We start from the raw sequence: 25378 nt of genomic DNA on the forward strand, positions 1-25378 counted from the left end.
AACAGACCATCTATTTCATCTTAAACCGATACAAATTCAAAGAGCTTTTCTCATAATCAGTAGTCTCTATTACATGATTCTTTACAATGTAATCTAGGGAATCTTAAAATAATGTAAATTATTTTTTAAAAACCACGACCCATTAGGGGGAGGAATGATACAAAGGGGAGTCAGATAAGTACTAATTAGGCAAATAGGCAACATTTGTATACTTCAGTAGCCATATTATCACTGAATTAGAAATGTTATCTGCTCCCCGTAATGTAAATAAAATAGTCTAGGTTTTTTTAAAAAAATACATTCACTTTTCGATCTAATAATTATAAAGATCAAATTGCTATAATCAATACTATTTTGGTATTTTTAAACATAGCACAAATTTTACTTGAAAAGCAAAGTTGGGCAAGGAGTTCCTTTGCAAAGACTACTGCCAAGACATTGATTTTCTCTGTGGTCTGATTGCCTCAGTGTAAACCAATCAAATAGTCATGACCACACCTTGAATAAAGGCCTAATTAAAGTTCTGCTCTCCTTGGATAGGACAATTCTTTTACAAAGGGAAGTAAAAAGAATGTTCTTTCCAGTTTGCATTCTGATTTGTACCGGATTGCGACAAAGTGTGTATTTGTGAATTATGTGTGATTAGAACAATATACCACACTAGACATAAAGTGGTGATTAGAGCAGCAAAGTCCTGGCATGAGAAGATGGGCTGGGATGCTGGTAGCTTCTTTTGTGGAGGTCTGGTGCCTAAGACTCAACAGTTTCATTAATCCTATGCAGTTAGTCTCACAGGCGTTGGGGTAAAGAGACTACAATAAATGTGAAAGACCACACATTCATTCATTCATCAGATTTAATGAGTGCTTACTACTACAGGCAATTTGTTAGTTGTTGATCTAAAACTTTCTAGAATGTGAGAGGAGAGCTTGCTTTCAAAAACTTCCTTTCATTTTCTTTATGAGGAAATACCCAAGACCATTTTATCAGCTAGAGGATCGCTTCCATCAGCAGCGCTGGAGAGCTATGCTACTGTATCACAGAGCCCTCTAGTGGTAGAAACATTCATTTCATCACAAATGTAAACAAATATGAAAATGCTACGAATTTTACCTCTGAATGAGCTTTTTCTTCAGCCTGTAAAAGACAAAAGGCACAAAAATAATCTATAAATAACTAACATCATTTTGCTCCACAAGTATAAATGAATAATTCCATTGTATAATTATACTGTATTTTTAAAATAGATGATCCAGTAAGACTAGTAAAATACATATTATTATAGTAAAATACATGTTATTTTATAATATTATTATAAGCTATTGATATTTACATTGTATTTTATATTATAATTATGATATTATATTATTATAACTTTAAGATTGCAAATGAATACTTCCTTATATGTAAATGATACATTGAAAATGTAGGTTATTTGATTCATGGTTATATAATATGCCTTAAAAGCAAAGTTGGAATTAAAAGATGATGTTACTCTAAGATTCAGACCATAAGCAACAAAAACAAAAGTAGTTATAAAATTATCTAAAAAGGATGGGAGTAGGAAAAAAGGAAACATTAGATTTTTTTTCATACATATTATAGAAAATGCACTCCATGATATTATAGAGATCTTCAGCCAAGACTTAGGAGTCAGAATTTTATTCTGTGATTTACAGATCATAAAAAATGACAAATAAAGCTGGAGGGAACATATTGACCTCTACTGATAACCAAAGAAAATCAGTTTATTAGTTTCTATCTTCTTTTACTGTCCCTAATGATCATTCATTAACTTTACGGAGCCGCAAGTCAGCAAAACAGTAAAATGCCGTGTCCAGGGGGTGACAGAAGTGACTGACAAACATCTTGGGTCATGGACATTATGGAAATGAGGACGGCTGGAGGAACTTGCAGGCTGTTTGGACTCAGTTGCAGAAAATTCCTAGCTCTGTGTCTCTTCTTTGTACTGGACTGCAAAACACCAAACAATGAGTTATGTGCACCATTACATCTGGGAAGCTCCCTTATCCTGGAAAAAAGTTGGAGAATGAGTAATACCGCTGAACAGCACAAATCTGCCCGTTGCGTTGAGCCATTTCAAAGTGAAAAAAAGTCTCTTATTTCCTTTTTTCCCTTTGGGGATATTTCCTGATTAACTGATGCAGAAGTACCTGAACTGCTTTTTATCCCTTTTTTTTCTCCAGAAAACATAAAATAAGCCAAGTAAAATAAACATAAAGATATTTTTTATGCATAAGCATTTCTTGAGTGTTCTCTTTCCTGTATTTTCTCTGCTCTTAAAAATAATGTATAGTTAGTAATAGAGTGTTTAAATAATAGAGTGGTTGAAAAGTAGAATCCTAATAGCCTTTATAAGAAAACTGTTTTAAAAATAAATGCTAACATAAAACTTGAATATTTTACATCTCAACTTTATTTTGTAAGAGAAGATTTTATTTTTTAATTCTTATAATTTTAAGGTTTCAGATACAGTTTGTTTTTGAATCGGAAGTAGTGAACTAATTTTAAGGTGGAAATTTCATCTTAAAGCAAAAGGAAGCTGGAAGTTGTTTGCCTTAAGACATATGGTACAATTATGTATACAATAACTATGACTATTTGTTTTCCCTAGAACTTTGCATGTTTATTGCCACTATATTCTGCCCAAGTCTTGCTTCAAGGCTTGCTAGGATTATATAAAGCTGATAGTAAATAATTTGTATGTTTAAAAAGAAGCAATGTATTCCATTTAACGAAAAAGTAAAAAGATATCCATCATATTTTCTCATTAAAAAAGCCTTAATAAGTTATATATACTACTCATAATCATAACCATTACATATTAATTCTATAGGTATTGTATATAATGACTTTTCTCAACGCTGTTTTTTCAGAACTTTTTCTTTAATCTTTCATGCCCCATGGCTATTAATACTAGGTAAGGTATTATCACCAGGTTGAAGCAATGAGGCAGAATATTAATAATATATTTCTTTCAGCCATTTAGGCTTGGGATTAATAATGAGGGAATGTGATTACTTGCCATTTTTATTTATTTTATTTTATTTTTTAAAAATTTTATTTATTTGACAGAGAGAGAGACAGCCAGTGAGAGAGGGAACACAGGCAGGGGGCATGGGAGAGGAAGAAGCAGGCTCCCAGCAGAGGAACCCGATGTGGGGCCCGATCCCAGGACTCCGGGATCACGCCTTGAGCCGAAGGCAGACACTCAACGACTGAGCCATCCAGGCACCCCTACTTGCCATTTTTAAATGATGGTTTTGAACCAAGCCCAATGTCCTGAAGGATGGTAGACAGTATAAAACATTTTGCCTAAATAAAAACCTAACCGATGTTTCTTTATTCCATAAACCATTAATTGGCCATTCATTTGCCCATTTAAACTTACTGAAAAAAAAATTTCCTTTAGTAGTAGCTGTGTGTTAGGAAATATGCTAATGAATCAAATATGGCCCCTGCTCTTATTAAATCAATATAAATTAGATTCCAAGTACAAAACAAATTCAATAAAGTTTTTAATATACAATCAGTCAGAAAGAACCTATTTATTGCAACTATCAAAGGGCCAAGAATATAAAGAATTTAAAAAAGGCACTAGAATTAAAAAGAAAAATGACACATCCTTCCTTAGCTATTATTTATTTTCCTCACTTTTCATAGTGATATGGGTAATAAGGGGTAGGTCTTTCCTATGAGAAAAGCAACAGCACAATAATAACTAAGAACCCAAACTGAGGAAGAAAAGAAGAGGTGGTGGAGGCTGGAAGCAGCCTGAGAACACACGCCAACATCTAAAGGGGTTGATGCCAAGGGACGATAAACCTGGAGGCATTTAATCTCAGTGTTGCTAGATACTCCAATTACATTAAAAAGAATTTAGCAATATGCATTTTTAGATAAAAGCTCCAGATTTCACAGTGTTGGCTTGGATTTAAACACAAGCATACAAACTCTAAGTTTGCCAAAGGTAACAACTTGGCAGGTGAAATTTGGCCTGCGATTTCCAACCATATACAAATTCCTGGAATCTTTCTACTCAGAAATTCTATAAGGTGACATAGTCAACTTTACAACAACACGCATTTGAAAAATTCACTGATTTAAAATTTAAAAGATCTATAGGGGAAGAATCCTTCCAATGACATTTGTTAGATGGTGATTTTACAGGTAAATGTTCTTTGCAACAAGCCATCTTTACTAGTTTGTTTTAATATCTTTAAGTGAAATACATACAGCAAAATACATAAAAATATATAATTCTATAAGTTGTATATATGATAATGTTAGAGTAAACAAGGTTTATACTCCTGGTTCATAAGAACAGTATTTTGCCTAATAAGAGTAGAGAGAGCCTAATATTCTTCCTTTTTTTAAATTCAGAATGTTTTTGGGTTTTTTTAAAGATTTTATTTATTTATTTATTTATTTGTCAAAGAGAGAGAGAATAAGCAGGGGGACTGGCAGGCAGAGGGAGAAGTATGTTCTCCACTGAGCAAGGAGCCCGTTGTGGGACTGGATCCCAAGACTCTGGGATCATGACCTGAGTCAAAGGCAAATGCTTAACCCACTGAACCACCCAGGCATCCCAAGCCTAATATTCTTCTTAAAAAGAAGAAAAAGAAGGAGAAGGAGAAGAAGAAGAAGAGGAGGAGGAGGAGGAGGAGAAGAACTTTTTCTCCCCATAGATACTTAAATTATTTTATGAAGGAACACATGCACAGCTGTGTTAGCTGTATACCGCATAACTTCAAAAGATGCAATTCACACAGACTATGATATAAACAGTGCTCCTAGAACCATGTAGTACACCATAATTTTTGTAATTTTTGGTATACAACATTCCTGTTCTTCTCTAATAATTACACAAAACCCATGGGACAGATGGGATAGATCTGGCTGTTGTCTTCCAATTTTATTTTACAGCTATAGTCCAAAGAAACTTAGCAATTTGCCTGATGTCACACAATAGCTGCTGATAGAGTTAGGCAAGAATACAAATCAACTGAATCTTGATCCACAGTCCTTAAGAAGGCGTGAAAAATAATGATAAATTGCCTTTTTACTCCATGGTTTGAAAAGCACTTTCACAGACATTTTCTCATTGCCAGTGGAATCTCAGGGCATGATAATAGGGGACGGAAGTCAGAATGACTCCTCATCATCTCTGATTTTTATCTTTATCAATCCTCCAAATATGCATTTATTTGAATTGTTTAACTCTAGGTTATTTATGAATTCAAGAACATAATTTCCATCATTTTCTGTACAACTATTTGAATTCCCTAATATCCTAATAATATCACCTTCTCACGTGGCTCAATCACCTAATCCATTCTTTTCACACATAACACAAGGGTATATTTCATTTCTAAATTTTGGCACATATGTATGTGTGTATAGTCACTTTATTTTAATCTCTGTTCCCATTTTATATCATACTGCTACTACAATACTCATTTATGCTTTCTTTTTTATTTCTTTTATTTCTTATTTTATTTTTTTAATGTATTTGACAGAGAGAGAGACAGCCAGTGAGAGAGGCAACACAAGCAGGGGGAGTGGGAGAGGAAGAAGCAGGCTCATAGCGGAGGAGCCCGATGTGGGGCTCGATCCCAGAATGCTGGGATCACGTCCTGAGCCGAAGGCAGACACTTAATGACTGAGCCACCCAGGCGCCCCTCATTTATGCTTTCTTATTGACATCTGCTCTTATTTATTTATTTATTACTTAAGTAATTCATTAATTTATTTGGAGGGGGGAGGGGCCAAAGGAGAGGAAGAGAGAGAATCTTAAGCAGGCTCCATGCCCAGCATGGAGCCCAATGTGGGGCTCAATCTCACAACCCTGAGATCATGACCTGAGTGGAAATCAAGAGTCAGAAGCTTAACTGACTAAGCCTATCTACAATTTTTTAAATGTACCTCTTCTATTCCCTATAAACCTGCAATATCCAATATAGTAGCTACTAGGCACACGTGCCTATTTAAATTTAAATTAATGAAACTTAAAAATTTAGTTTCTCCGGGGGCGCCTGGGTGGCACAGCGGTTAGGCGTCTGCCTTCGGCTCAGAGCGTGATCCTGGGATTATGGGATTGAGCCCCACATCAGGCTCCTCCGCTATGAGCCTGCTTCTTCCTCTCCCACTCCCCCTGCTTGTGTTCCCTCTCTCACTGGCTGTCTCTGTCTCTGTCAAATAAATAAAATCTTAAAAAAAAAAAAAAATTTAGTTTCTCTGTCACAGCAGACACACTACAAATACTCAATAGCCACATGTGGCCAGAGGTTACTGTATTAGACAGTGCAGCCATGAACATTTTTATTAACACAAAAAGTTCTATTGGACTCTGGTTACATATTAATTGGCCATTTGTTTTCCCTTAACCCATTTTCCTTTTCTTCCTGGTCTTTCTCAGGCTGAATGAAGGCAATTTTATCCAAATACTGCTTTTGCATATATTTAAAATATTTTAATCATTCTGTATCTTTTTTTAAATTTTATTTATTCATTCCTATGCATGGCTGGATCCCAGGACCCTGAGATCATGACCTAAGCCGAAGGCAGATGCTTACCCATTTGAGCCGCCCAGGAGTCCCTCATGCTGCATCTTTTGATGCTACACAGAGACTTCAACCATAATGGTTTAAGTCAGAGCACATCCCCCCAACAAGCAGAGGCAAAGGGCCAATGGGGAGGGACACTAAGTGTTAACACATTTCTTTTATGTGTTTTTTTCTGAAAACATTTCACGTTTCTCACTTCTTATCCACTTGCCAAAAGTAGTAAATTTAAATAATAATAGTGATTTCTTCTTTTACAGAGTGTAAATGACAAATTTAATCATTAAAAGGAGAAAAGATGAGAAAAATACTCTTTCCCAATAGTAGTCTGATCTTGAGTACTATCCAAAGCAGTAACTATGCAAGATGAGCTTATAAAAGGAGGACCCTAACATTTAAACCTAATGAAATGAGTAAAACAATTAGTATTGCCCGTCATGCTTAAGTGCTCAGTGACAGCCAAGACTGAACTTTTTATGAACCTTTCGGTACTGGACTAAGGATTATTCACAGCGCTCGAGTCCCAGTGAAATTCAGTAAACTAAATAGACCTCACTCTTATCTAGGCATGAAGGAATTCTCTTATTAAATACAACTTCCTATAGATCTTTTTTGTTTTTACACATAGGGAAAATAAGTTGAACCCTGCCATTTTTCTCTTTAACGAATTAGTTTTAAAAAACACACTATTTCAGAAAATATGTTTTTAAAAAAATCTTTTAGAAGATACATTTTTAAAAAATATTTCAGAAGACATGTTTTTAAAAAATTTTAGGCCCTTACCCTTTGGCACAATCTTCTCAAAAACTGAACTTGAAAATTTAAAATAATAAAATGGAGAAAATACCATAGAACAATTACCAGTCATGGCTCAGAGATCCAAAAGAGGAAAACTAGTCAACATCATAAATTTATGGTACAGCCCAGTACATGGGTTCAGGGATTCCCAGTCATACCGCAACAGGCTTTACGAAATTCAGTTTTTCAGGCACTCACTGATTTTCATAAGTACAAAAGTCAAGTGAAGGCACCTCTACGTGGGCCACAGAGGGGCTGGCCCCGCAGCACCTGCCAGCTGATGGGGTATGCGGTAGCCTAGTGCATGCCCTTATCTCACTGTGCAACTTCTGTGTCAATATCAACCTACTGAGGGGCGCCTGGGTGGCACAGCGGTTAAGCGTCTGCCTTCGGCTCAGGGCGTGATCCTGGCGTTATGGGATCGAGCCCCACATCAGGCTCCTCCGCTATGAGCCTGCTTCTTCCTCTCCCACTCCCCCTGCTTGTGTTCCCTCTCTCGCTGGCTGTCTCTATCTCTGTCGAATGAATAAATAAAATCTTTAAAAAAAAAAAAATATCAACCTACTGAATCATCTGTGTGCTTGGCAAAGGCAGAAGCTTTCTCTTCACAGCAGATACTTACTGTTGAGTAAAGAGAAGAAGTGCTGGAGACCAGTGATAATGAAGAGCCGTGAACTGGAAAAAACAAAAAAGAACAAGAGGTGAAATAATGAAGTCTGCTCAGAAACGGTGGGTCTTTGCTGGAGAGCAGAGCATAGGGAAGCAGGGAAGTAAAATAATAACAGCTGGATATAAGAATTGGGGGACAATTCTGCTGTTATTTTTTCGAGGTCAAATTTTGAGACATGGGTAGGTCCCATACCTGCCCCCGAAAATACCTCCCTCATCATGTTAGAGAGAGGATTTGACAAACACAAGCCCTTCGAGAGTGCTGTGGGCTTATCTAAAGCTATAGTAAACTTCTACAGAATAAATTATCAGAAAATCATGGAAACCTAAAGTTGCCATAAACTTTTAAACTTAAAAAAAAGGTTTTATGTGTTTTATTTAATTTTACTTTTATACAACAAAGATCCATTTTCACTGTTTTTCTCCATATACTTTCAGGGAAATAAGCATTTTATTGAACTTGCTATTTCAACATTATCTGTGATGAGTTGATTATGCAAAAAAATATTGTTTCTTTTGTACTTCTAGTCATAGAAAAAATGCTTATTTCAAGGTGGTATCTCGCTGAAATTAAGAACGGAAATTGCATACTGTCTTTTATCAAGGTATACCAAAATACCATCTTAAACAATTGATAGACTGTTTTATATTTTGACACATCTAACATGTTAAGCCCAAAAGGTGGTAAAGTTGTGCTTAATTATATTTGTAGAAAAGCCTTCCTCTTTTCACTGTGGGGTAATGTAAAATTATTTCTGCATATTCACCTATTCAATAAACATTAGTTGGATCCACCCAATGTGACAGGCCCCTCCTAGATTCGGGGACTATAAAAATGAAGACACAATCCTAGGAGCTCCAAAAAAAGTAGAAAGGCATACAATTCAGAAGATAATTACAAGAGAGTAATAAAAATACTCTCTAGAGGAATGCAAGGGGTACTACAAGAGTACATGGGATGTGCTCACAAGCTGGGCTGGAGAAGATTGGGAAAGCTGTGTAGGATTGCGGCAGTATGGCTCAAAAAAAGGGGATGAATTTGAGGGACACCAGGAAGAACCTCTTTAAAACGGAATGAATATAAAAATGTGGGTCAAAAGAGGAATGAAGGACAGCTACCAGATTTCTAGCTCAAGCAACTACCACCACTCTGTAAGATGGGCAAAACGTTAGTCATCTAAAGAACACAAAACAAACAAACAAAATTCCACATTTTTTCAACCTCTAATAACAGTATGCACTATGTATGCACCAGCATGCACGAAGATTTTCAGCCTGGTGTACCGAAAGCAGGTGGACAATGAATCGGGAGATCCCATTTCTGGTCTGTTGCTGCTACTTAACTATTTACAAGTCTATAGCTTCCTAGTGTGTGGGCGTTTCTTTATCTTCACTGTGAGCATTGAGCAGGGAGGGCATCAATAAAGCCCCTTCCATCTTGCTAGTTCAATAATGCCTTGGTTGCAGACCACAACGTAACAATTATAATAGTTCAGTGTTCAATGTACGGGCATCAAAAAGCCATCTTGCCCACTCAAGCTGGTGTTCAGCAATTGAGATTATTTAAATGTCCTACACAGAAGGCCAGACTTTCCCAAGCATATGAAGAGCATTCCATCTGCAAACGAGGCACTGTGGAAGAGCCATCAGTATGCTTAGCAACTTATTTTTACAGTATTATAAGATGCCGGTCTGTGAAGAGAGTGATAGAACCATCTCAAAAAAGCAACGACTTTACATTTCCAATTAGTTCAATTTTGTCTATCTACTCTGCCACAATCAGCAGACTCTCGGGATGTAATTAATCCACTATCTGTCACAATGCACTGAGTTGTTCGGTTAATGTCCCAAAAGGTAGTGGCAATGATGGTCAACTGATTTCATGCAGCAGATGAAACGTACAGTAGTGGCCTGAAAACATGGAATCAATTTTCATAGCTATCTAAACTTTTAGTCAGAAGAGCCTTTAAGAAAGTAGGAAGGAGAAAGAGAAAAGAACAGAACTACTCCCTAATTTCATTCTCATGACAAACCTGTGAAATTACAGATACAGGAATTAGCACAGACTGATGAAGTTGCCCAAGTTCATACCACAAATAAATGGATGACCAGAAGCTTAAAACTTCGTATGTTTCAAGATCTGGAGTCCTTTTTTTTATACATAATTATTAAAGACTAGGATAGTTGGTGATTTCATGTCTGATCTTATTCTTTTTTAAAAAAATTGATTTTATTTAATTTAAATCCAGTTAATTAACATATAGTGTATTATTGGTTTCAGAGGTAGAGTTCAATGATTCATCAGTCTTATATAATATCCAGTGCTCATCACATCACCTGTCTTCCTTAATGCCCATCACCCAGTTACCCCATCTCTTCACCCTCCTCCCCTCCAGCAACCCTGGGTTTGTTTCCTATGGTTAAGAGTCTCTTATGATTTGTCTTCCTCTCTGATTTCATCTTGTTTTATTTTTTCCTTCCTTCCTCTATGCTCCTCTGTTTTGTTTCTTAAATTCTACGTATGAGTGAGATCATATGATAATTGTCTTTCTCGGATTAACTTATTTCATTAGCATAATACCCTTTAGTTCCATCCACATCCTTGCAAATACCAAGCAATTGCACTACTAGGTATTTACCCCAAAGATACAAATGTCTGATTTTATTCTGATCAATTTAAACTTTTATGTTTACCTTTATTTTATTCTTAGCTGATGTGTTTTATAATACGTGTGCCACAATTTTCCTTTATGGATACTTTAAAAAATCATTCATTAAATCAAAGAGGAAAATCTTTCAAATATTATCAAATTTCACACCTGTGGTGGTTAGTTTTAAAAAAAAATTACATACATTTGAACATCAATTAAGCCTCCTGAGTTTTTCAAATAGAACTATAATAAAGTATTCACATAGAGACTTACTGCTTTGGATAAGGAAATGACACTTATAAGGCAAAAAGTAGACATGACATGAATTCTAATATGATATGATAACAGAAACCAACACCAGAGGGAGTTTCTGAGAATACAAGTTGGTAACGTGTGGTAGTTTCATAAGATGATTTTTCTGGTGTATGTATCTTTATGATTCTTTAACTGAGAAGTCAAACAAAATGTTGGCTCTGATATTTGACACACCAGGGCAAATAGTCTCCAAAATAATGAGGATTTCTGTATGAGAACACTGGATTTGTTCTGAACAGTTCCAAAGCCAAGTATAAATCTAAACAACTTCTGGCATATTTCCAAATGCATAAAGAAACAGGAGGTAATGCAGACTAAAACTTCCTCAAGCTTCAGGGCTCCCTAAATAGAGAGTTATACTTACTCATTTATTTATTCTTCAGGAATCCTTGTGATGGCGACTGATGCGACAGTTTTCATCTCTGAGTTAAATAAAGTAACTCCATCTTTATTTCCCCCTACGCCTACCTTCTTCCATGCTGTCTCGGAATGAGCCTGAATGACTGATGGCACGTGGCCTTTCTTCCAGAGATGTGGCACTCCCACAAAGCTGGGAGTCGTCGTAGAGATCGAAGGAAGAGTCTTGGGCTGGGATGCTATTTGAGCGCATCATGCTGGGCCCAGGAAGGTTAAATTGAGACAGATTGGTTGGGCTCACTGAAAAACAAAGCACACACAGCCTGATTATTCTGGGGCTTGGATGATGAAAATAGAAGGCTGCGGGAGAGTGAGAATGTGATCCCGATTCTACAGAAACGTGAATTTAATGGGTGTCTCTATTAAGGCGGGCTGACAGTCTGCCTCTGAAATGTTCAATAACAGTTTCAGGGGAGTCCCTCTTTTCTCCTAACACTTTCATGGCCAGCAGTATGTCGATTTCTAAAGCAATAGTAAACAAAGGCCCCAAGCAACCTCTAGTGCTCATGCTAGAAATACAACAGCACGGTATATTCTGCTGGTGATTACGAAGAAAAGATTGCCTTCGTAAAGTCTGCAGGTTTATTTTTGAGAAGAATACATCACTTTAATGGAAAAAACAAAACCAAAAAGAAAACACAAGAAATCTAAATGTCCCAAGAAGACCCTTTTGAAGTTTCCAAGCAAAGACTTTCATTGTTTTGAGTTCTGAATTTATATAAGTTGGTGGTCAGTACCATTGTTATTATCAGAGTTAGTTATAAAAGAAGAAAATGAAATTTTTCTTTAAATGAAATGTAATATACGTGGTTTCTTATAGCTCATGATCTGGTTAATCACACAGAACTCTTTCCTACTGTGTCTAAGACCAGAGTTCCATAGTGACACTGTCAAATGTCACAAACCTGTTGTGTTTCCCAAGCAGTACCTCACACTCATAATTTGAAATAAGAACTTATTTACTTAGTGCTTACTGTCAAAGAGTTCTAATAACACTCAATTTTTTCGGCCAACTGATAATCATGAATTGAAAGAAAAAAAATGGTTGACTGAATGTACAACTGCTTCAGAAACAATACCGCCTTAAAATTTGGAATAAAAGCAAAGCACGACATTGAGAAATATATCTATCACAAATGCTCATATTTAAGAAAAGTAAGTTGTTACAGACGTGAGGAAGCAGGCAGGAACCTCGTAAGCTATCACAAAAGCTGTGGATACTTTCAAAACCTTAGGGAATTTATGCCATTGGTTTAGATTGAGTCTGATTATCATTTCAAAATTTGCTATTTTTTCCTTTGACACAGGCACTACATTTCTTTTTAATATAATGACTGGCTTTCAAAACAATGTAAATAGGAGGCATGTATTCTATGAGGGCAAATGAAAGGGAATGTCCCCTATTTTCCAGGCACCATGCTGGGTATTTTACAGGTATTGATGAACTAATACACAGAACAACCTTCTGATAGAGCGGTTGTGGATGGGAATGAGAAAAAGGATAAGAAAAAAGAAAGAAATACAAGATTTAGAATTATATCTCTGTGTGCGTATGTGAAATATAATAAAGGGGGAAAGAAACTACGGATTTGTAAAGTATGTAATCTGTTGGAAGGAAAAAAGCCCTGAAACAAGGAAAGAAAGAAGAAAAGAAGGGAGGGTGAGGAGAGAGAGAGGGAGAGCAAGGGGATAGAGAGGGAGAGAGAGAGAGAGAGAGATCTTTTAGGCACCTTCCTTCAGCCAGCAGTGACTATAATTCAATTTGATTGCTAACTGACTGCCAATAGATAAACTGAAGGACATTCTAGACTTGAATGTTTATGTTTAGAGTACCTGGATTGCAGTAAATCATCCTATTCTATGTCCACAGTGTGGACTGTCTCTTTCCTAAATGAAGTATTCAACACATTTGTAAATGTATGATATTAATATGTATCTCGAGGTTAGAAGGTCATTTCACTCACTATTTGGCTTTGCATAATCGTTGCAGAGCTATCCAAGTAAATTGTCCTTCTATAATTTCAAAACAAGTGACTTAACTCATCCAAGAAATAATGAGGATTAGGGTGAATTTTAAAGTGAATAGTTTGCATTTATAAACACTTTTGAAGGCTTCTCCATTGAAACTATACCCATACTATTTAAGAATGTTCAGTTACGTTAATGTCTATGACAAGCCTGCTTTTTTGGGGCTGTGGTTGAATAGAAAGATAAATATGGCATGGCCCTGCCTTCAACAATGGCTACCAGCAGAGGTGACTGAAAGGTAGAAAAGTTAATATGTAAATAAACCAGGAGAAATTATACAATAGTGGACAAAAATATGACAGACAGAGAATGGCTGCAATGGTGCACAAATTAACACAGGGCTTCTATACTGGCTTTGCTTTCCATTTGCTTCAGACAAATATCCCAATCTCCACCCTTCAGTTTCTTTATGAATTACAATTTTTTAAAATGGTAGAATAAATGACCTCTGGACTCATTCAAAGCTCAGAGACACAGCCAAATTTCTAAAAAGGAGAGATATAGATATGACCATATATTAGGGAAAAGGGGGTTGCTGACTTTGTCTTAAATCATATTTCAGAGCAAAGCCCCTGTCTTTATTAAATTAAATGTTGATTTGTGGGATTTGAGGAGAATGGACCTGATAGAAATATGGAGTGGGTTTTTAAATACCTCAAGGTTTCTCTTTGACTTTGCTACTAAACCCAGACATATTAGCTAGTGAGTTTATGATATTGTTTTAAAATAAGAATATTCATATAGAAGCTTATTTTAACTTATTTTGTGGAATCTGTCTATCACTAGGAACTAGGTAGCAATTCAAGAAAAAATTATTTGACTTTTTCAAAGAGGAACTTCAAAAGTGTAATATATCTAGATTCAGGTAGTTTCTGTCAGGGTGGGTTTAGAGAAGAAGCTAGAGGTGTCATAAGAATCTAACTAATAGTTGAATAATTGAACCTGAGGTAGGTGTCTCCCATCTCCGAGATTCTATGCTTTCATGAGTATAGAAGAAGCAGGTTAATTCTCAATAGCTTGAAAGGTAAATATGGAGCGAGGAGTAGGAGGGCATTCAAGGTGGAGGAACCCTTGGACACAAAAGCATGAAGACTTCCCCTATAACATTGTTTCAACAATACTCTGTATGCAAAGTGTCCAACAAGTATACAGGACTTGTAGGTGAGAGGCTGATAGTAATACTTCTACATACGAACCTAGCAGCAAGGTGAAAAATGAGGCCGAGTAATTGTTGCCCCTCACGGGAAGATGACAATGAGTCTTACAGGTTAGGTGATACCTCACAAGGACTATGACCAGTAGTAAACCAAGGTTCAAACAAAGATGCATTTTGTTGACATAAGTTATACTCTGATTCGCTTTCTTGAGTGGAATGGTTTCTACCAAAGGTATCCCACATACCAGGAACTACACACAAACCATGGTTTACTTCGGCAACAGCTCATGCTACTCCACCGATAACCACGTAACTGAAGTGATCTTACATTTCTGTTATACATGACTTCTTACCGTAATATTTCTAAAACTTTTACGTATTAACATATTTTAATAAGTAGAAAGGATAGAGAAAAAACACAGATATTACAATTGCTGAACGTTTGTAATAACCACTGGTTGATCATTCAGAAGAGATAATGATCGGGTTGAAGACAAATGATGACCAGAGTGAAGTGCAGGACAACGCTCTCCATATTCAAGCTAAAAAATTCCATCTGGTATACCTTTTAAAATTTAATAATAAAATAATCTTTAGTTATGATTACATTTTGATAGTACCACTGTCTTGCCTAGTAAATATAAATTCAGGTGGTCTGGAAATCAATAAAAAGGTTATTTTTTTTTTAAAGATTTATTTGAGAGAGAGGTTAGCACATGAGCGAGGGGAGGGGCAGAGGGAGAGGAAGAGAGAATCCCAAGCGGACTCTGTGCTGAGCATAGAGCCCCATGCAGGGTTCGATTTCACAACCCTGAGATCATGACCTGAACTGAAACCAAGAGTCTGATGCCTAACCGACTGAGCCACCCAGGTGCCCCACAATAAAAAGTTATAAAAAATAAATTTTCATGTGTTTAAAATTGGACATTTTTTTCTTCAAAATAACACAGCATAGAGACCTCAGAACACCTGATTTGAAGTCATGTATGCTTATAAAATTTGGGTGGGCACATGAGAATGTATTTATAAATCCCAGTGGGTGAAAATGTTGAAAATGATGGTAGAGGCAGTAAGATCAATTTGAAATCCACTCCTATTGTCTCTGATAATGCAAGGCATGCTTTCCAATAAAAATGATGAGGTAGCAAGGTCTATTAAGTCTTATACTCTCTTGAGTCTTGGTACACATAAATCAGTCCCTCCATAATAACACCTAGGAATTTTGGATCCGTTTCACAGATGAGGAAACTGACTTTGTCAAGGTCAGACACAGTAAGTGGCGAGCATTTTTTTTCCAAATAATAATGGAACAGATGGATTTAATCAGAACAGTATAAATGAGAAAATAATGGGGTAAATATTCAATTAGTCAAATTAATGTCAAATATTGAAAAGATTGGTAGGAAACATAAGATACCTAGCAAACTCATTATTCCAGGTGGTTTGGGTTTGTTTCAGACGTTGCATAAAATTAGAGTTTATTTCATATTCCTACGACTCTATAAAAAATATTTTCAATTTATTTTTTGAAGTTAAAATTTTAAGCTTCTTGCTATGTTTTATAATTACAATTCAAAGTTAGTAAAAACCCTACCATCAGTTGCCATTATGAGGCAAAGAAGTCTCTCACTGTGTAGATGTAGCAGCAAAAACTTGGTGTTGGATAGGAATTCACTAGCTCATATGGAACCATGACCAAAATAATTGTTTTCCATTGCCAAAGGTTTATTCTGTAAAGCAGGAAGAGTTATAAGAGAAGAGAAAGAGTCGTGAATGTCCTATAAGATTAAAAAATTAGGGGCGCCTGGGTAGCGCAGTCGTTAGGCGGCTGCCTTCGGCTCAGGGCGTGATTCCGGCGTTGCGGGATCGAGTCCCACATCGGGCTTCTCGGCTGGGAGCCTGCTTCTTCCTCTCCCACTCCCCCTGCTTGTGTTCCCTCTCTCGCTGGCTGTCTCTCTGTCACATAAATAAATAAAATCTTAAAAAAAAAAAATTGACAAGTCCAAACAATTGACGAATTTGGACAATCCATGGGTCCGTTACTAGAAAAATTTTTGAACCGAAAAAAATTAAAATGAGACTACTTTATATGTGATTTTATAGAACAGAAATCTATTTTTAAAAGCATTGGATCTATTAAATTAGAACTAGCATGTTTAGACTTCTTTCATTATTTTGTCACTCTTCCCCATGTTTTCTGTGACATTTATACAAATGATTTTATATTTCATACAAATGAGGCTAAGCACAAAGTAACACAATGGCTAAACCTGTCGTTTGTTTTTCCTTGCACTTGTCCACTTATCCAACATGCTCACAGGGAACACTCACCTTCATTTTGAGGAAAGTTTTGAAATGGCATTGCATTCATTTTGAATGAATACTTTTTCCTTCTTCTTAATTATTTATATTTTGTTTTTCTACAAAAGTGTGATAAATTTTGTTAAGGATTTTAAAAAAACATTTTAAACAAAGGACAAGGAGTTGTTTTATTGTTTCTTAAGAGGACTCAGAGAAAACCCCGTAGGCTTAAGGCACGTGTTCTGGGATCACTTACTGCCTCTGCCCCTCAGTGAGACCTTTTTGTGAGTGACATGACCTCTCTGTGCCTCTGGATCCCAGACTGTAAAATCACAACAGTAGTACCTATGTCAAGTTGTTATTATGAGCAATAAACTGCATATCGTTCAGAAAGTGTTTTGTGAATAGTCAGTTATCAAACAAATAAAAGGTACTCTTAAGGTGTCTCTATCTTTTCCTTAGGTAAACACATTTTATGGAGAGATCCCAGCTCTCCCGTGAGGGCAGGTGGTCAAAGGAACAAGATGAAATTGTGTTTAGAATACTTTACCCAAGTTGGAAAAGTGGTATTTTCCTGTGGCGGAAGATGACATGGCGGATGGGGAGAGCAGAGGGGACTGGTTGCCAGCATCCTGCAGCCCTCCGGTGGAATGGGAGCGCAGCCACTCCTTGCCCTCTTCTTGGCTGGCCTGCCGAGACGATGGGGTGTATCTGCAAAACAGCACAGCTAAGACACTGAAACACATCTACAAGGGCAAGGCAATACCAGGACAAGAAAACAATTGAGAGGAGCTTACTATTCAGACTGAACAACATTCTCAAACAGATTGAATCTAATTATAATTGCTTAGTTCTTCCAGATGATCTGACACCATCTGTTTGAATCTCACAGGAAAAAAAAAAATAAAGGATTTTGAAAGGAAAATTATGCTTCTGTGAGATATGTAGTTGAAAATCATAAGCAATGAGCAGACAGCCAAGTTAATTGAGAAGGACTCAAAAGCACAGTGCTTGGAAGGATGTGAAGAGGGTGAAAGCACAGACTAAATATGGTAGACAGTGCTAGGCCAGGAGCCAAGGGAACTGGTGTGATGGCCACAGAAAGGCATAGGAAATGGAACGCAAATTGACAGATCTTTAAAAAAAAAAAAAAAAAAAAAGGAAAACATAATAAAAAACCACATTTATTTGGTTAAAATGCTGCTTGATATCATGTCTAGATTTTTTTTCTTTAAGGAAAAAAATGGGCTCACTTTAGTGGAAAATGAATTTCTGAAACAAAATCTTGAAATGGAATAATTGCAAGCTGTTTGCTATTACTAAGGGACTGGTGAGAAAAAGGATAAGAGGGAAAGACCTATTTGGCCAGTGCTCATTTTCACCAGAGTAATTAAATTCTTAACATCAAAGAACAGTTAACTCATTAAGTTCATATGTGTTATACCTCTATCAGTAGTTCATTTTATATCCTCTCCTCAGATAAAAGTATACAGTAAAGGAAGGCCAGGGATTAAATTTTCATTTTAGTTTTTATGATGAACTGAATGATGATTTTGAGATATTATGTTATATGTAATTCATATCTAAATTGACTAGCACTCCTAAAAACAGAAATGAAAACTCTTTTGAGTTTTTACCAAAAGGATTCTTTAAAAATTCATACCTTAATTATAGTATTTGTCTTCTGATGATGAAAATATATTTCCTTTGATTCAAATTAGAGCATCCTTCAACCTTTCAACATTAACTGGCCACATCTGTAGACTATATGGGTTGAGGTTTTGCAGGCATATGCCTCCAAGATGCAAAAGTTAGGGAAGTTAATTTTATTTTACTTTATAGAAGTGAGTTCTGAAATTTACCAAAAACTGCTGCTCCCCAAATAATATTAGACGGGATTTAATTTACCTAGTCTTGACCTCTACCGGTATCTCTAATTAGTCTTGACCTCTACCAGTATCTCTAATTGGAGGCTTATCTCACCAACTCCTCAGGCCAGAGAAAACATCAGGATTAAAAGTGATGCCATCCTCAATGGCAGAAACTTCATTGTAAACAAAGAAAGAAAGAGGGAGAGAGACAGCACACAAAGTTTACATAACAACAGAGAAAGGCAGCAATTGTGCTGAGAGAAATATATACCTTAGTCCCTTTTTGGGTAGTGTATTTCTGTCAAGCTGCATGCTGTTAAAACAAAGAAAACCCCTAAGGACATAATGCAAACAAAACCTCCACATTACACATCCAACAAAAATGGTTCTCTAAACTTCACAAAATAAAATTTTTGTAACACATATTTAATGCTTAACTTACTGGAAAAGGCCAACCAAAGGTGACCAGATGTCTACTGTGGTAACACATTGGGTGATAATTTAGTGACAGGATTATGAGCAGGTAGAGTAAGTCATTTGCTAACATAATTCCCCTGTAGATTACCTGCTGCTATGGTAGTTTTTGCCTGTGCAACTGACTAGACCTTCTCACTGTGATTCAAATGCAGGAGAGGCATAGGTGGGAATCAGATAGATCTGCTCTCCCTAAGTTAAAGTGACAACTTCTCATGGACAGCGAAGACATAAAACACCTTTTAATGCTTAAGTTTTGTATTCATATTATTTTTAATAAAAACAGAGGCAGATCTATTCCTTTTGCATAGACAAGAAGAAAAATAATATATAATAAATACCTGCTTGAAACATATGTTTCTATGCCATTTATTTAAAAATTTAATAGAATTAAATTATGTCATCTTTCGGAAATTCGAAGTTAGGAATTTAAAAGGCTATACGTTTTATCAGTCTCTATTTTAAAGAATGCTCCAGTGGTCATAGAAAGGGATGAAAGGATGTGTCTGGAGAAAATGAGAAATGGCCTCTCTAAAAATAGAAGAGGGTGTCAACAGCTAAGTGGGACAAGTCTAGGGATTTCTGTTATAATCTCTGGCATGTGAATAACCAAAGAATAAAATTAATTTGAATTTGAAGAATGATAGCTCTCTTCCAGTAGAACTTCCAATGATCAAAATTAAATACACAGGATGTGCAGAATGGGATGATCTAACACAAATGCAAACACATCGACTTGAAAATCAATCACTCAAAATCAAAGCTAAAATGTTTTCTTCTATGTGTACTCCATTATTTAGCACTGCAGTAGAAAGCAACCAAAGACATTATATGACTTTATTTATTGGGAATGTCCACATAAGGGAATCACTCTGCTATGTAGATGCCAGCTCTAGTATATATTTTGACTACATAAGGGTTTTTAGTAGTGTGCATAAGCGAACAAAAAGGAATAAGATTGAACAAATATGAAAAACCTGTAAATATGAACTACAGTTGTGCTAAAGCATTAATATGGTCACAAGCCATTTTAAAGATTATCTTTTTCATGCGTGCGGATTTATTAAAGCTTGGCATCGCAGAGGAGATTGAAAATAGGCATTGTTTGCCAAAATTATCAATGTATAAAGTGCATCTATTCATATCATGCAGAGAATTTAATGAAAGAAAAATCAGAAAAATACATTTAAATTTACCAATATAAGTTAAAACTCCAAGTAGAAATATCTGTTTGAATCTGGATACTAATGGTTTTATAATGAAGACACTTCCCTCACACCCTGAAAGGTCACAAACTCCTATGCCTGCAAGGCCAGCAGGCAGTGGCAATGAGGGAAGGGCGATTTTAGCCAACAGTCTGAGGAGGTCAGGCCCTGTCTGTTTAAAGCCAACAGATGTTCTGCAGTGAAGGCAGGGTTGCTCCATCTGATATTTCCAAACAAGCCAGCAATTTGTAAAGTTGGCTACTACTTTAGGTTATTTGTAAAGTTTGGTTAGGTTACAAAAAGCAAAACCAACTAAACTAAATACCTGGGAACTGGTTATGGCTCAAGGGCCGCCACTGATTTGGAGCAGCAAGAGGGAGAATTACTGAAGAACTTTTTCGGATTATTAATTATTTTATGACATTTTAATGGAAAAGGAATTTGAACAGTTAAAATCTTGATGAAAAACTATTGATTCAATAATACTAAGATATGAATATATCAGTAACATGTTTTGAAACTGTAGACAACAGGTAAGTTGTGAACTTACATACATCTCCATCATATCACTCTAATTACTTTGCGATATTTATACTTCAGCACACTTTCTGTCAGATATGGCTCTTTGGTTTCCTTAGCATTCCCAACATTCTGCTGACCGCTTAATTCCAATTAAGGCCAGATCTCTGATAGGATCTTATTTTCTCTTCAGGAGATCATGAACTTTCTTGAATGTACTTTAAAAGATTAGAACAAATTGCTATTGCCTGCAGTTTTGTTCTCAAGAAAAAAAATACAACCTCTCATATCAAAAATTATTTTGATCCAGTAATTTCCTGGGAGGAACTAATTAATATTTATGTCATATATTATACCTATGAAAGTATTTTATTTTTCACTCTAATATTCATCAATACATTTCACCAAGAATCAAGGGCAAAATATGCATTTATTTTAAATTAGCCTCAGGTTTATTTTAGAAAAACTGTTTATCTGGCTATTTTTAATACTGAAACATTCCCATTCGTAAAGCTGGTCTATTTCAAAAACTGATCAACAACAACAAGAAGATTTGCTTAAGGATAATAAGTGACTACATAATTGCTAGGGTATTTCTAAGTGAAAATGTATGTTGACTTCCACTAAAATATAGAAAAAGTAAAATATTAACATTACATTTGTATCCATAAAACTCGGTTTTATCCTCTGGTTTGATTTGAAGTTTACTTGGTTACAAATAGTTACTTGTCTACTTTTCTGATTTTTTAGTATCTGAAGACCAGAGAAACAGGTTGATGGCTAAATGGTCAACTTATTGCAGCTATATTTATGATTAAAAAATCAGTAATTTGGAGGGTGACTTGGATTAATAAATAATGGCCTATTGGCAGTGTGTTTATGAAAATGTATTTGGATTCCTCACATATCAGTATACAATCAAAGATACATTTATTAAAACTATAGGTTGTTAACTGATTTTCAATATAATTTAATTTACTTGTTACAAGTCTTGAAAATGACATATGAGGGTGCCCATTTACCTTAAAGTGTGGAAAATCAAATCCAAGATGCTGTAGGAAGCCTAACTTCTGAGATAAAAAAAGTTAAATGAAACAGTACTTACAACCAAAGTTTTCATGTATGTAGTTGGTCTTAACGTACGCTAGCTATAACAAAACTAGAAGGGACATAGATGCAAACACCTATATTTTTGTCTCTCTCCCCCAGCTGTTTGTCTTGTGTCTCTTGGCCCAGTTTTTTGTTTATGAAGGAAAATGTTTTTTTGTAATTAGCAGCCCACCATAGGAACTATCAAGCATAAATATTTCCATTCCAAAAATCTTTTATCAGAGGGATGTCTCATGGGCATGGTTGTTCATGTCCATGAGGGGACTGGGAGGTACAGTGGGATGGAAGCCATGTTTTACATTTCACAAAGGCAAGAGAAACGGAAGAGCAATGGGAAATTTGGGGTTAAGGAACAACTAGTGTAATGTGGTGAGAGTCGGTGTTTTAAAAAGTGAATCTGGGAGTAAGTTTGGAAGTCTGGAAAAAAGCTGAGATGTCATTCTCAGTAACAGGCTGAACAAAAGCTTAGGGAACGATATCAGGCATTTTCAGTGGCCAGTAGTGCTTTCACAAATAACACAACTAAGACAAGTGGCCAAGAGCATTTTTAAAAGCTTTAGGTGTGTCAAGAAACAAAGAACATTAAGTTTATCTGGGAAAAGAGGCAATTTCAGGACATTTTCCAGGGGGAAAGAGTCAGTAGCAAAATACCTGAGAAAAGATTTTTGGGGTGAGAGAATCTAAAGACACTTTGGTTAACAGTGACACTTTCTGGTAAATATAATCGGTAAGGAATGCTGAATGTTTTTCATTGTAAGTTAAAAAAAAAAAAAACCACTTAAACCAATGGGAAACACCTAGTAATACGATTTATTTTCAAGGGGCCTATTAAAAATATCACTGGTATTATTAATTTTCTGTAAGAATTCATATCTGACAATTGACTTTTTTTCCAATTCAACTAGGATTCCCCAGTGATCTTTTTGCTATTTTCCTAGAGAAGTGCTAATAAAGCAAACTTAACATATTGCTCAGAACATAATTATAGAATCCACTGAAATTTGGTCTTTAAAAATGCTCAAATTATCATAAGGAGCTACATGGTCTTGGAGCTTAGGCCAAATCATTAACATGTCTTGAGAAGACATCATTTAATACATGAACACATGCTTTGAATTTTATTCAAATTGCTTGTTTGGTACATATGTATGCATTCATATTAAGAAACTTAATTATACAATTATCCTATTCTTCATGGCCTTTTTTTTTCTTCTACGAAGAACTTGGTAGTAAGAGCAAACAAAAGGCCCAGTCTCCTTAATCTTTTATCCCTTCAATTTTATGTCCCTTTGCAGAGTGGCATTCCCACTGACATCAAGGGAATTTAGTGGGGGAGGAGGGTAGGCACAGTGTGGGGAGGAGGGGGTGAAGACTTCATCGATGCCTCTAGGAAAGCTCACCTTTCTGAGAGAGTAGATCTCACACTACCCGTTCTCATGAGCAGGCTCTGCACCTCGTGAGTGCCTGTGGTCAGTCCAGACAGGGAGCCATGATGGCTGAGGGGGAGGTCAATAGACTCAGAGCTCGTATGGAGGCTAGTCATGGACTGGTAACTCGGAGTGTCCTTGCTGCCGGCAGAGGAACTGCTCAGATTGGCAGCCCACACGAGACCACCTGATGTGAAAGAGTGGACCGACGCTGGGCTGGAAGCCAACGAGTGACTTAAGCTTATAACATCTGTAGTTAAGTCTGAGGGTTTATTGAAGAGAGGGCTGCTGCTGCCACTTAGCCCACCAGCACTGCCCATGCTGCCCGTACCAGACGACGGTGACTCCAGACTGCCTTGCCGCGCTAATGTGGTACTAGGACTGGGCATTACTGAGGAGGATTTCACACCCTCAGTATTAGGTGCAGAGGCAGATTTGCCACCTGCCTTGGCACCAAACAACCTAAAAGAAAAACAAATAACAACTTCAGTTGTTCCAAGAAACTAATATCCACATTTCATATTTAGGGTTACAGTACACAGAGCCAAGCGTGCTTTGGCGTACCGAGCTCCCAAGCACTTCCCGTCTCCACGTTAATGAACTTTATAAGCTCGAACTTCTTAATCTTGTGCCAAAAAATCTCTCATATCACTATAAAGGTAAGTCGGTACTGGGCTGCCACCCAGGGGGTGGGGGGAAAGGGGCAAAACAAAAGTAGATCGAACATGAAAATCCTTGGCTTTCACAGTTTAAGTGATCATGAGAATCTTTGGAGAAAATTAAAGAGTTTGAGCGCACTTGCTGTTACCTATTTACAGAACCATTATAATGAAACAACTTCTACGCATTCGGTATAGAGCACTTAAAATTTTTTCTTTTCTTTCTTTTTTTTTTTTTCAATGTAACAGTTTATTCGAAAACTAAAAGGAATGCTTAAGGCAAGGTTTAGGAGGTTATGTTACGTATCTGGAGGCCTGAGTGACGGTCAGAGAGCAGTTGGCTAGAAATAAGATTGGACTCTGTTGGCAACATGTTCGTTTGTGTGTATTTTCCTCAAGAAAGACCAAAGGTTTTATGTCAGTTGCCAGTGCTATTCGAGTACATATTTATAATAGTGATTTGAAACATAGTTGGTGCTAACTTAGATGTTGGAGTTCAGTTCAGAAAACATTTTAGTTTTGTAAATGAAGCAGATGATATAATCGAATTTATGTAAATATGGAAATAAAGTGATATGAAGTAATGGCATAATGATTACTAACTAATTAAGTTGCAATGAAATCCATATTTCCTATTCGTGAAATATTTTATGACGAATATGAGAAATTGTTTCATAGGTAATGGGCCACTGGAGGGCACTATTGGCTTTTATTTAAGCAACCAAAATAATTACTCCCACTTCAAGTCATTATTCTTTCCAATGAGAATCAACATTTCAAAAAGCCAGTTTTTCAGAATTAATATTTCTACTGAGGAATATAACCTCTAGGTTTTCAAACAATCATGTATCTGAGATTGCTTGAAATGTAAATGTTTCAAGACCCTTTATTTCCCAGTTATCAAGGTTCTTGGTTTATTCATTGAAATAAAAACAAACATTAAAAATACTTAACGCGTACGTAATGGACTATAAATCATACTCTATCATTTCATAGATGAGGAAACAGACCCAGAGAGCTTTAACCATTTGCCCCAAGTCTTTAACGCTATGTATTTTCCTGCCACTTAAATATATTAGTATTTAAAAAAATGATATCACACAGCAGAACTCCACATATTTAGTACCAAAGAGAGTCCTTACACAGAAACCAAGTATGCTGCTTATCAGAGTCCTATCAGAGAAGCTGACGAAG

General features: G+C 36.2%; 1 protein-coding gene across 3 annotated transcripts in view; it reads right to left on the reverse strand.

Annotated features, from left to right (window-relative positions):
* The window catches only part of NAV3 (neuron navigator 3), a 341643-nt gene that overhangs the window by 66646 nt on the left and 249619 nt on the right, over positions 1 to 25378 (reverse strand). For all 3 annotated transcript variants that reach the window (XM_044384570.3, XM_026499977.4, XM_044384571.3), the window contains exons 16-21: positions 23499 to 23987; positions 19062 to 19103; positions 17470 to 17630; positions 11486 to 11674; positions 8005 to 8057; positions 1114 to 1137 (exon numbers count right to left, since the gene is read on the reverse strand). In XM_044384570.3, the coding sequence (XP_044240505.2) occupies positions 1114 to 1137; positions 8005 to 8057; positions 11486 to 11674; positions 17470 to 17630; positions 19062 to 19103; positions 23499 to 23987 (958 nt within the window). The remainder of the gene's footprint in view (positions 1 to 1113; positions 1138 to 8004; positions 8058 to 11485; positions 11675 to 17469; positions 17631 to 19061; positions 19104 to 23498; positions 23988 to 25378) is intronic.

This window comes from Ursus arctos, unplaced genomic scaffold, assembly GCF_023065955.2.
Source record: "Ursus arctos isolate Adak ecotype North America unplaced genomic scaffold, UrsArc2.0 scaffold_21, whole genome shotgun sequence".
Taxonomy (NCBI): Eukaryota; Metazoa; Chordata; class Mammalia; order Carnivora; family Ursidae; genus Ursus; species Ursus arctos.